Source organism: Hemitrygon akajei, chromosome 3 (assembly GCF_048418815.1).
Source record: "Hemitrygon akajei chromosome 3, sHemAka1.3, whole genome shotgun sequence".
NCBI classification, from domain to species: Eukaryota; Metazoa; Chordata; class Chondrichthyes; order Myliobatiformes; family Dasyatidae; genus Hemitrygon; species Hemitrygon akajei.
In genome coordinates this window covers 27,338,237-27,351,862 of record NC_133126.1, presented here as the reverse complement: position 1 = coordinate 27,351,862, position 13,626 = coordinate 27,338,237, and the positions used below count along the sequence as shown (strand labels likewise).

The window sequence follows — 13,626 nt, the reverse complement described above, 5'->3', positions numbered from 1 at the left end:
ATTACAGAAGCATGAGAGAGGAGGTGGCCAGAGTTGATTGGAAGGGGACATGATCTGGGATGATGGTAGAACAGGAATGGCTGGAGTTTCTGGGAACAATTCAGAAGGCACAGGATAGATGCATCCCAAAGATGAAGGAATATTCTAAAGGAAGGATGAGGCAACTGTGGCTGACAAATATCACAAAACTTAGTGTGAAGTTAGAGAATTGAGAAGTTTTAAAAAACCAACAAAAGCAACTAAAAAAACCCATAAGGAGAGACAAGATTAAATATGAAGGTAAGCTAGCCAATAATATCAAAGAGATTTTTCAGATATATAAAGAGTAAAAGAGAGATGAGAGTGGATATCGGTTGGCTAAAAAATTATGCTGGAGAGGTAGTAATGGGAGCAAAGAAATGGTGGACAAACTTAATATGTATTTTGCATCAGTCTTCACTGTGGAAGACACAAGCATTATGCCAGAAATTTGAGAGTGCCGGGGGCAGAAATGAATTTAGTTGGCTTTTACTTAGGAGATGGTGCTTGGGAAGCTGAAAGGTCTAAAGATAGTAAGTCACCTGAACCAGATGGACTACACCCCAGGGTTCTGAAAGAGGTAGCTAAGGTGATTGTGGAGCCACTATTAATGATCTTTCAAGAATCACTAAATTGTGGAATGGTTCCAGAAGATTGGGAAATTGCAGATGTCACCACTCCTCTTTAAGGGAGGGAGGCAGAAGAAAGAAAATTGTAGGTCACTTAACCTGACTTGAGTTGTTGGGAAGATGTTGGAGTTCACTGTTACGGAAGAGTTTTCGGAGTACTTGGAGGCACATGTTAAATTAGGCCAAAGTCAGCATGGTTTCTTTTCTGGAAATCATGGCTGACAAATCTGTTGGAATTCTTTGAAATAATAGGCAGGATAGACAAAGGAGAGTCAGTGGATGTTGTTTACTTGGATTTTCAGAAGGCCTTTGACAAGATGCTGCAAATGAGGCTGCTTAACAAGATAAGAGCCCATGGTATTACAGAGAAGAAACTAGCATGGAATGAAGATTGGCTGACTGGCAGGAGGCAAAGAGTGGGGATAAAGGGGAACTTTTCAGGTTGGCTGCTGCTGACTAGTGGTGTGCTTCGGGGTTCTGTATTGGGACCTCTTTTTTGCACGTTAAATGTCAATGATTTAGATCATGGAATTAATGGCTTTTGTGGCCAAGTTTACAGACGATAGAAAGATGGTGGATTGGCAGGTAGTGTAAGGGAAGCAGGGAGTCTGCAGAAGGATTTAAACAGATTGGATTGGGAGAATGGGAATTGGCGAAGTGCCAGATGGAATATAGTGCCAAGAAGTGTGTGGTCATGCACATTGGTAGAAGGAAGAAAAGCGTGGACTATTTTCTAACCGTGCATAAAATTCAAAAATCTGAGGTGCAAAGGGACTTGGGAGTCCTCATGCAGGATTCCTGAAATGTTCCCTCATACTCCCAAAATGCATCACCTCAGATTTATTAGAATTAAAATCCACCTTCCATTTCTCAGCCCATTTCAGAAAACACTGGTATCACTCTTAGCATAAGACTACCTTCCACATTGCCAGTAGTGCCATCTATCTTGATACTACCTGCAAACTTACTGATCATCCACTAACAACCAAATCCAAATTATTTCTATTTATAACAAACTGCAACTGTCCCAGTGGTGCCATTGTCATGGGCATTAAATCACAAATAAAGCTTATACCATCATCCTCTGTTTCATATTACTCAGGCAATTTAAATTCAGTTTGCCAGCATCCCTGGATCCCATGATCCTTAACCTTGTGGAGCAGTCTCTTTTGTGGGATCTTGTCAAAGGCCTAACTAAACTAAACCATATTCAGATTCTGATTTATTTATCACATATATATTGAAACATGCAGTGAAATGCATCATTTGTGTTACAACCAACACATTCAAGGATGTGTTGGCAGGGTGCAATGTCACCACACATTGCAACACTGATTATAGCATGCCCACACTGCTCAGCAGAACAACATAGAACACAACAAGCAACGACACAAGGCGCTTTAATATCTACTTCACTGCCCTGTCAATACACTTAAAATTTTGTACTATTATTTCTTTAAATATGAGCATTTGTTTGACAACTGTCATACCTTTCAATGATGATTAGCAACTCCCAACAGCTGTCTCACTCCGAATACCTTTATAGTTTCCTTCCTTAATTTGTTTAATTTTGTAATATTCTAGTCATTTTTCCCTTTGTAAGAATATTATTAATTAACACTTTCTCCTTGAAACCAATAATTATACTTATGCTTGCCAGTATTTTTACTTGAAGCCACTTGTGATAAAGCTCATCAGCCCATTAACCTCCAGAAGAAAGTTCATCTGCTTGAAAAATTATTTCTGCTTCTCTCTCCATTTGTGCTGTCTGATCTGAATATTTCCAGTTTTTTTTTACTTTCTTATTTCCTGTATCTGTCTTTGTGTCCTATAACCTTGATAACATTTTCACTACAGGTTATCTTTTAAAGACCTTTCCACATCACTAACTTTATCTCTAATTTTCCTGTCATTTAAGACTATAACTACATATGCATCTCTCTATCTGAAAAATTGTTTTGTACTTTGTTATACGAGACTACATCAATTCATAAAGTAGCCGAATGACATGACTTTACATGTTCTTTTTAATCTAACTAAATCTGTGTCACCAAGACTTTTCTTTCCTCTTCAAATATTTTGTTCACTTGTCATTCTCTTAGGCAGTCCTCAGGATTGAGGATGACTTGTTTCCTCTATGATTTTTATGGGTTTTGAGATGGTTGGAGAGTAGGGTTTTTGAGGTCCTCATGAGTAACTTTGTTCTCAAGGCCATCCTAAATATCCCCTCTCTACTTCTGATGGCCATGGGCTAGACATTCCCACAAATTGATCCAAGTTTTGAAACTAATGATAACAACACAAATTGGGCACAGGTGAAGGCTACTTGGGCCCTTAAGCTTGCTCTCCAATTCGGTAAAATCACATCTCAACTCTGTATTCCTTCCTGCCCCAGCAACCTTTCAAAGCTCTTGTTTATCAAGGTGTTATCTACCTTTGCCTTAAATAGTCAAATGCTTCTTCCACTGTCATTTTGGGTAGAGAGTTTTAAAGGCCTTTGACTCTGAGAGGAAAACTTCACCTCCTTAAGGCTTCAATGGGTGATAACTTGTTTTTATGCAGTGACTTCCTTCCCACTCTCCATTTAGATTTTTCATACAAAAAGAAACAGCTTCTCTATATCCACCCTGTTAAGACACTTGCCAGCATAAATGAGCTGGACCTTTCCAACTGTTCCTCAGGGTGGCACAGTAAGATAGCAGCTAGGTAATGGCTTTACAGTGGAGGCAGTCAGTGTTCAGTTCCCACCACTGTCTGTAAGGAATTTGTATATTCTTCCTTGACCATCTGGGTTTCCGCCAACTGCTCTGGTTTCCTCCCACATTCCAAAGACATAGGGATTAGGGTTAGTAAGTTCAGGGCATGCTATATTGGTGTTGGAAGCATGACAACATTTGTGGGCTATCCCCGGAGCGATATTAAGACCGTGTTGGTCATTGACTCAAAACAGGTTTTACTGCATGTTTTGATGTACGCATAACAAATAAAGCTAATTTCTATCTTTAAAATAACTTTACCCATTCTAAGTAATGGGTCATGATTTCACATACATCATTAAAGAAGGAGGCTATTACTATAGTGGACTGACCTTCCTGCTTCTGTATTAATTTCCTCTTCATAAGTGATAATATTCTGTTAGTCTTCCTAATTACTTATTGTAACTGCAGACGGATGACTCCTGTATTACAGCCATTTGAAGTTACTGAAATCCACACTTATAAAGTTTGCAGATCTCTACCTAAACTTTTGAGATGTAGAATAAAATTTATTTTGTGAAATTCATGTGTGGTGGCAGGGGTGGGAGAAAGTAAATGCACTGTTGCAAAATTTGGCTTCAACTCTCATGATACATGTATAAATGACATGGTTTCACATAACCAAAATCATAGTAAGACCCATTCTCTATAGAAATGCAATAGCCTCAGCCCCTGGTAATGTGGGTATCACCTGTACTTGCCTTTTACAAACTGTATTCTGACACCCAGATCTTTCCTGCATAGTTCTCATTTTGTCCCATCTTTTCCCTCTGTTTTATCCTGTCAATATCCTTTTTTAGTAACCTCCTTATATGGTCTATCAGCAATCACCTTTGATATAGTACCTTGTCAAATATCTTTTTGAAATCTAAATAAAATTCATTTTTATTCTCAGTATTACTTCAAAGTACACCATAAGTAGGTGAAAAGTGATTTCTTTTTCACAAAATAATTCTGCTGACTTGGCCTGATCATTTTTGTTCAAAGAACTCTGCTACAATATCTGTAATACTAGCTAAAGGGGTCAAATTCTGCTGAGTTAGTAAAAGGCCTTTTGAAGTACCATTTGGAAACTGCAGATGGTATCAATGCTGGGGAAAGTAAAGGGGGAAAAATAGTCAAGCCATCATTTTGGCTTACTTGCTGCTAAATGCAAAATATACATTATGAGAAGATTGGAATAGACTTTTCTAACTTCGGAATTTAGAATTCTCTAACTTCTGGTAATTTTCCTCCTCCTTTCTTTATCAATACCCCATTTTAGCTCTCCAGTTTTTCCCCTCGTCTCTCTCTGGTGTCCTTCCTGCTTCCCTTTCTCTCATGGTCCACTCTCCTCTCTCATCAGATTTCTTTTTCAGCCCTTACCTTTTCCACCTATCACCTGCTAGCTTCTCACTTCATCTTTCCCTCCCCCACTCACCTGTCAGCTTGTACTCCTTTCCGTCCCTCACCTTGTTCTGGCTTCTACCCCTTTCCTTCCCAGTTCGAGTGAAGGGTCTCGGCCTGAAACATAGACTGGTTTATTCCCCTCCATGGATGCTGCCTGATGCTGAACCTCTCCAGCACCTGCAGAATCTCTTGTATTTAGGAATAGACTTCACATTCGAAGTTCAATTAATGTTCTTTACTAGGTCTAATTCATTGTCTAGACTGTTAATAAAGTCACAGAGATGAGGAAAGAACAGAGATCGTCTTCGTAACTATTTTCTGGCATAAGCTAATACCTTCAAGAAACATGTTAGAAGTTTAAAAATATCTTGATTATTCAAATAACAAGACAAAAATGACCACCTGTATTAAATTTTCTTTTTTCTTTTTAGGTTCTCTTCTCCTTGAATCAAAAATAAATCCTAATACAGCTTATCAAAAACAACAGGTAAGGCACCTAGATAATTGTATGTTATAGTTTGACATAAGGACTATGTTAGAAAACTGACTTTTGTTGGGACCATTCTGGAAACAACGACAGTGCCTTGAAAAAGTATTCAGCCCCCACTGCTATTTTCACATTTTACTGTCTCATTTTCTAAACTTAAAATGTATTGAAGTAGGTTTTTTGAGCTAATCTAAACATTATGCATCATAATAAATCAAAAGAAAGATTCCAAAACCTGTCAACAACTTAGTAAAAATTAAAAACCAAAATTGTGAAGCTGAGAAAGTAAAGAATAAGTACACCCTCTCTATAAAGTTGAACAGTATGGTAGATTTTCAACAGACCACACCAAAATTACTCAAAAGAGCATTCACGTGGCAGGGAAATATTAATGGAGAAGCACAAATCTGGAAAAGGGTACAAGACCATCTCAGAGGCACTGAACATACCTTGGAGCTCAATGTAGTCCATTGTGAGTTGCAGAAGGCGGCTGCAACTAGAGATGAAGTTCATGGCTCCACAATCTCCTAAGACCTTGCACAGAAAAGGTATTTATGGAAAAATGGCAAGGAAGATGTCCTGGCTAAAACAAAAGTATATCCTCGCCTGTAAAGACTTTGCAAAATGTCACTTAGAAGATACTATAAAGATGTACAAGGAGGACTTGTGGTTGGATGACACTAAAGTGGAACTCCTTGGCCTCAACACTAAATGGTATGTGTGGTGTAAATCTGATGCTGCACATCAGCCAGATGACACCATCTTCAATGTGAAGTATGGTGGAGATAGCATCATGCTATTGGGATGCTTTTCAGCATTAGGGACTAGAAATCTGTTCAGGATTGATGGGAAGAAGATTGCTGCTAAATACAGAAAGATCCTAAATAAAAACCTGGTAGCCTCTGCCAGAAAGCTTAATCTGGGGCGGTAGTTCATCTTTCAGCAGGTTGACCCAAAGCACATGGGTCAGAGCAACCATGGAGTAGCTTCAAATGAAGAAAATTGATGTCCTTGAGTGGCCCAGTTAGAGTCCTGACCTTAACCAAATTGAACATTTCTAGCAAGATCTGAAGATTGCTGTCCACCTTCCCCCCAACTAACCTGGTGCATCATGAACAATTTTTCAAAGAGGAATGGGCAAATCTTGTTCCATTTTGTTGTGCAAAGCCAATAGAGACTTATCCAAAAAGTCTGCTAGCTGTAATAGCTGTGAGAGGTGGTTCAACCAAGTACTGAGCAAAGGGGGATGAATACTTTTGAACTGATGACATTTTGGTTTTAAAATTTTTAGTTTTACATGCTTTACAATACTCGGGTTTTTTTGGGGAGGGCTCTACTGTGGGGGAGAAAAAAGGAGCATGTGATTTACAAGTAAAAATTCTCAGTTAAATTGATCAAAGTCCCTGGTTGTAATACTCATTTATGTGAACAAAGGATTGGGGGCTGAATACTTTTTACAAGGCACTGTAGTTGCTTGAAAATTATCATTGCTTTTGTGTTCATATTTATCCAACTTGGGCAGCTCTTTCTGTCTTTAGTCTCTTATGACCTTGTAAGTTTTCTGTGCTCTTTCATTTCTGTTTATGTAGTTTTTTTTCCTTTCCTCACTCTTGGTGCTTTCAGCTGTTAGGGCCAAAAGCTTTTGAATTCCTTATCAGGACGTTTAGATCTTGTGTTAAGCTACTTCATAAAATCTGACTCTTTAAACTTGGGAGTCCATGGGTGATTAGAGAAAGATTGGATAGGCTGGGGCTCTTTATCCCCAGAGAGGAGGAAGCTTAGGGTAACCTTAATAATGGCTTATAAATTTATGAGAGTATATAGGTAATTACCATCATTTTCCTAGAGTAGGGGTGTTAAAACTAGAGGGCTTAGATTTAAAGTGAGAGTGGAAAGATTTGAAGGGAACTTGAGGATCAAGATTTTTTTCTATGCACTAGGTGGTGCATTTAAGAAATGAGCTGCAGAGTAGGTGGTAGAGGCATGAATAATTATGAAATTTGAAAAATATTTGGGCAGGAAAGGGGTTAGGAAAGTTTGATGGGTTATCAGCCAAATGCAGGCAAGTGAGACCTGCCTTGTAGGCATCTCAGTAGTCATCCAACAAAAATTATTAGCTTTATTATCACATGTACACTGAAAGTCTGTAACATACAGTGAAATATGTTGTTTGCGTCATTGTCGAAGGATGTGCTGGGACACCACGCTTCTGGTGCCAACATAGCATGCCCACAACTCGCTAATCCTTATTGTATGTCTTTGGAATGTGGAAGAAAACCAGAGCTCCTGGAGAAAACCCATGCTGTCACAGGGAGAATGATCAAACTCCTTACAGTGGCAGGAATTGAGCCCTGATCTTCCATTCACTTGTACTGTCAAGTGTTGTGCTAGTAAGCTATCGTGGTTTGTTCTTTTCAGCTGTATGAATCTAGAGGCTGATGGGTCAGGCAAGTGAATAGATTGGGAGGTGGCCCATGCCTCTGGTGTGTTTCAGTATATGGCCTTGCGTTTATCAATGCTGCTTCACTTTATGTTGTCATGGGTTCAGAGATGCCCAGAACTGTTAATACCAGTCCTCTGCTTGGCATTAGTAAAAATATTGGCGGCAGTTTGGCACTTGGCCTCTTGTGCAAACATGAACTTCAACTGAATATTGCAGCTCAAGTACTAAGGTTCAGATATCTTTATTCCTGGAATGTAGTTGCCATGAACTGACTAGCCACATGTTAGTTTTGAAGAATGGCTCCACTCCCATTAGAAGCCAACTGAAACATTGCAGCAAGAAATACTGAAAAATGTTGGGGCAATTGGAGTTTGAGGATAGTGCACACTGAATTGTGGTAAACCCAGTGGTTAATATGGAGACACAAGAGACTGCAGATTCTCAAATATGGTGCAGCAGACTAAATGCTGGAGGACCTACTGAGTTTTTCCAGCATCTTGTTTCTTGATATTAGTTAATCATAGCTTTCTTGCCATTGTGGAGCAAGAATGGACAAATTTCTGTGGGAAGACATATTTGATGACGCACTTCCACGATCAAAAGTTCTGGCAAGTTCTAAGAAGGCCATGTATAGTGGTTGGTGCTATTCTTTACATTTTTCTTTGGGTTACTGTGCAGTGAAATTAGTATCCACTATACCTCTTGGTGGACAGAATCTACAATGTGTTTTTGCCACTTGGAGGAAGTAGTTAAGGCAGATACTGGCAGTGAAATTCCATGTTTTGGAGAACAGGAAGGCCTCTCTGTAGTTTCCAGACACTGACTGTCTTGTTTCTTGAAAAAGGCCATGATAACTGCATCTCTGAGATACCGTGGAATATCTTCCTCTTCCCAGGCAATGTGTTTGAGACTGAATCTTGTTATAGGATTTCATGAGCCCTTGTTATTTTCTTTTAGTTGTAATCATCTTGAATTCTTGACAGGAATAGTAGGAACGCTGGTCCACATTGGCTGTTGTGAATGGAGTTGAATGCAGTCATGTCAAAGACCATCATATTTGAGGAGATCTTTAATGTGTCCTTTTCAGTGGGTGTTAACTGTTTCTCAGTCCCTGAAGCATTCACCCCCATGTCTCATACTGGGGTTTGGCCTTGCATGTAGGTGCTGTAGTGAGTTTTGCAGCACTGAAAAAACTGTATATTGTGACTATTAGCAAGTTGCTAAGCCTCCCTTTTCACATCTATTCTTTAGTCCTGGGTTTTCTACTGAACCCCTGTCTTAAAGTATTTTTAAAATTTTTTTTTTCTTCTCAGTTAAGATGATGCTTCCAGTCCAGCTTTGCTTTTGTTAATTCGTTTTTCAATTTCATGCTCATTATCTTCTAACAAGCGTTAGTTCTTCCTGCCTGGCGGTTCTCTCCCAGAGTTTGAGATTTGATTGAAGTATACAAAATTGAAACTTAATCAGTAGCAATCTTCCAATCATGTGCAAAAGTGGACGAATAGAATAAAGTTATTGCCATCAGCAGATTACCCAAAAGTTAGGAGACATAGTTTTAAAGGACTGGGGTCAGTATGTGATGAAAGTCTTTTTTATGTTGCTTTAATTATCCAAAGCTCAGTTCTTCTAAGGGTGATGGAAACAGTTGACGAGGAATTGAAAGTAGAGGAGATTTAAGGATGTTGCCAGGACTTGAGCAACTAGTTATGGGAAGAAGTTGAGTAAGTTAGGACTTCCATAAGTAGGACATGGGAGAATGAGAGGTGATCTGATTGAATTATATAAAATCATGAGAGGCATAGTGGTAAATCTGCAGTCTGTTTCTTAGGGCTGGGGAATCAGGATGAGAGTGGAGAAATTATTAGAAACTGAAGAGCGACTTTTTTCACTGAGAGGGTGGAAAAATTGGAATGAGTTGCCAGAGGAGGGTAGTTGAAGCATTTAAAAGATATATGGATAGGAAAGGCTTTTGAGGAATAGGAGCTAAATGTAGGCAAATAGGACAAACTTGAGTGGAAATCTTTGGTGCCATCAACTAGTTAGACAAAAGGGCCTATTTTTATGACTATAAACTAAGCACATATAATATCTGCAATCATTTATAGTACTGCAAGGAAAGAAGGGGGAATGGGATTGTATAGATTATAAGAAGCCAGCATGGACACCATGTGCTGAATGGCCCAAACAATTTGAGTGAAATTCAAGTTAGTCATTCTGGCTTTTCCATAGGATTTCCATTACACTGTGGACATTGTATGTTTTTTGTTATTTGTTGCTATGGATTATAATCATGAAAATATGAAATATAGGGATCACACATTTTATGAGGATTAATCATGCTTGAAGTTGGTGCCATGAATTAAGTATGAATTTCACAATTTGATTTTTAGCATACATTATATTTAGTATTCATGGTGTAAAACAGAATATGGATCAAATATTGCTTTGGCAAGTTGTGAAAATGAATTTGTTAACTCTGGTTATGTATTCTGGCATGAGGAAATTAATAATGAATGGTGTCAATTTGTTAAAGACTAAAGATCAGCTTTAATTGGACATTTGTACATCAAAACATTCAAGCACACTGTGAAATGTGCTGTTTGCATTAACAACCAGCCAAGTGCAAGGATGTGCTGGGGTCAGCTTGCAAGTGTTGCCATGCTTCTGGCACTAATATGGCATGCCCTCAACTTACTGACTCTAACCCTAACTAATACATCTTTGGGATGTGGGAGGAAACCAGAGCACCACATGGTCATGGGGAGAATGTACAAACTCCTTACACACAACAATGGGAATTGAACCCCGATCTTACAGCACTCTGAAGCTCTGCAGATAAAAACATTGTTTGTTCTTAGTTCTATTTTTGAAGAAGCCTAGCAATTTAAGTGTTTTTTTTTAAATCATTGAAGTGCATTTTCTACTGAAGCACTTCAAGGCAACAGTTAGTTTTTTATTCATTTTTCTCGCCACCCCCTCCCTATGTATCCTTCACCCACCAAAAGTAAAATATGGTTTTGGTCTGTAGATTGAATTGCTGAATGTCATCCTGTCAGAATTTTTATTGGTACAGGAGATTGTGGTCAGGAGGTTTGTTTTTAATTTAGGTGCTGATTTTGAACTGTTAATCAGCAGTGAAGTAGCAGCGAATATTTTTCTCTCTGCTGAGAGGATAGCCATAATGAGGGAGTTGCTATGGTTACAGTCATGCACTTAGTGTGACTGCACAGCTGTTTTGATGTATTTTTAAACAACTGGTGGCTGGCTAGAGGCAGTTTTCATCAGATTCCTATCTCCATTACATAGCAAACTGCACATACTGTATACTATAACAAGCACATATTATCATATCTTCTTTCTGGGCCTGCTGTGTTGCACAAGTCCCACCAGTGTCACTGGTACAACATAGATTCACAAACAGTTTTACTCAAGGAGAATCAGAATTTCCAAGCAAATATTCACCTATATTTGAATTTTTTTTAAATTAACATATAGTAAAATTAAATATCAAATTTAAAATTTCAGTAAGTACTGTTAACAAAACTAAACAAGTTAATGCAAGTACTAAAATCATGATGTTCCAGCACATTATTTACACTTACACAAAGCTTTTTATTTAGCTCACAGGAAGTTTACAGTTGACTGGTGTATTTTAGTTGAGCTGGCAAGTGATTAATTTTTGAAGAATATGGATTGGGAAAAGAATCTCGCATTGCAGCTTAACTTGCACAGTACGCAAATAATAGAATATCAGTGTTTTTTAAATGCTATAAAGGAAAACATTTTGATTCTAAATCTTGATTGGGCCAATAGTAAGTTTGGTGCCTTATTAAGCTAATGATGTTTTAAGTTCATGACATGTGTATTGTCCTCTATAGTCAAATTCTTGCATCCCAATACTTGTGTCCTATTCTACATTCCTGATTTGTTTTTGGGTTGCATCTTTGCCCCACTGTTGGCAGTGATGTAACCCACAAACAAATATTGATTATACTTCTAACCGGACAACATTTTCTTTGGGGAGGGAGGAGAAGAGGTAACATTGAAGGGAGAGCTGAGGAAGAGTTCTGAAAGGTAGTTCCAGATTTAAGAGGGACGGGGGAAGGAAGGATGCACTACATGTTGCAATCATCCTCAGTCTTGGGGCTTACTTGTAGAGTTTTGTCTGTACTCTGCATTTGTCAACTCTTTTCCCATCAACAAATGTGAAAAAAAATGTTTTTGACTAGGCTGATGACAATGTAATTGATTTCAATGTCTTAATGTATACCATTTTCATTAAGTTTTCAGTGAAATGAATGTTAATATTCTACTGTGGTTTTCTAATAGTTTTGATTTGTACTTTAAATTACAACATTATATTTTTAATTATAGGCCTTGTTTTCAGCTACCCAAAACTTGGTTTTAGAGCCTTCATAACTTGGTCAATAGAATATTAAAATTCTAATCTGAGATTCCAGAGTTCAAGTCTATATTTCATCCTGGAAAATGTGATCCACTTCTCATGTGTTAGGAATTGCCTTTCAGTGAATCCAAACATCATTGATAAAATTCACCATTGCCTTCTTTGGTCATCTGAGGAAGTATGTAATTGAGAATTGAGACCTCCAAACCTGGCACAAGATTTGTGGTCTACTGGGCAGCAGTGACTTGTGCCCTGCTATTTGTCTGGAGTACTCTCTCAAAGCAGGCATCTCAAAGCACTGGAAAAATTATACCAATGTTGTATGCATGATATGGATTCCTAGAATATACAGGCAGGGTAAACAAATTGATGTCAGATCCATATAGGTAGTGAAACAATTAAAGGATGCTTTCAATATCTCCTTGGAAAAAGTGAACCACCCCCACTGACTTTTTGGTATTTCTGGCCTATGATTGTTCAGAAGTATTTAGGGAACAGTTGGGATGTCACAGAGATAATGTTGAGTATGCACCAGAGCAAGTTGCAGAAAAACGCACCCATCTTTGAAACCAACCACCTGCCCAGTCTGTAAGCATCTCCTTCAATACCTAAATGTAAGCATAAGCAATAGCTAACCATGTAAACACTATAGCCAAGTAAGCACACCAACACCTCTACTGCCTCAGAAGGTGAAGCAAATTTAGCATTCGGAAGGTTCTCCTTGTACTGGAGGACTGTGACTAGTGGTGTTCCTAGTGTAGGTGCTGGGCCTATTGTTATTTGTCATCTATATCAATGATTGGTAAGAATATACAGGGTATGTTTAATAAATTTCCAGGTGGCACTTAAAAATTATAAAGTAAGCTATTAAATTACAAGGGGGGTCTTGATCAGCTAAGTTCAAGAAATAGCAAATGGAGTTTGATTTAGATAAGGAGAATTGGTTGACGTCATGCACTTGGATTTTCAAAATGCCTTTGATATGGTGCCACACAGGAGGCTGCTTAACAAGCTTACGCGTCCATGGTATTACAAGAAAGATTCTAGCATGGATGAAGCAGTGGCTAATTAGCAGGAGGTGAGGAGTGGGAATAAAGGGAGCCTTTTCTGGTTGGCTGCCAGTGACTAGTGGTGTACCGCAGGGGTCTGTGTTGGGACTGATTCTTTTTACATTATATGTCAATGACTTGAATGATGGAATTGATGGCTTTGTTGCAAAGTTTGCAGATGATATTAAGATAGGTGGAGGAGCAGGTAGTTTAGAGGAAATAGAGAGGCTACAGAAGGACTTAAACACATTACGAGAAAGGGCAAAGTAGTGGCAGGTGGAATACGGTGTCAGGAAGTGTATGGTCATGGACTTGGGTTGACTATTGTCTAAATGGAGAGTAAGTACAAAAACTGAGATGCAAAGGGACTTGGGAGTGTCTGTGCAGAATTCCCTAAAGATTAATTTGCATGTTGAGTCTATGGTGAGAAAAGCAAATGCATTGTTAGCA

The 13,626-nt window shown here is 38.5% G+C and overlaps 1 protein-coding gene across 4 annotated transcripts in view; it reads left to right on the top strand.

Moving 5' to 3' along the window:
* The window catches only part of LOC140724794 (serine/threonine-protein phosphatase 4 regulatory subunit 3), a 130,519-nt gene that overhangs the window by 44,488 nt on the left and 72,405 nt on the right, over nucleotides 1-13,626 (top strand). For all 4 annotated transcript variants that reach the window (XR_012098189.1, XM_073039412.1, XM_073039410.1 and 1 more), the window contains exon 2: nucleotides 5,224-5,279. Coding sequence is in view for 3 of the 4 variants with exons in the window: in XM_073039412.1 (XP_072895513.1) it covers nucleotides 5,224-5,279 (56 nt within the window). In the remaining variant the exon portion in view is untranslated. The remainder of the gene's footprint in view (nucleotides 1-5,223; nucleotides 5,280-13,626) is intronic.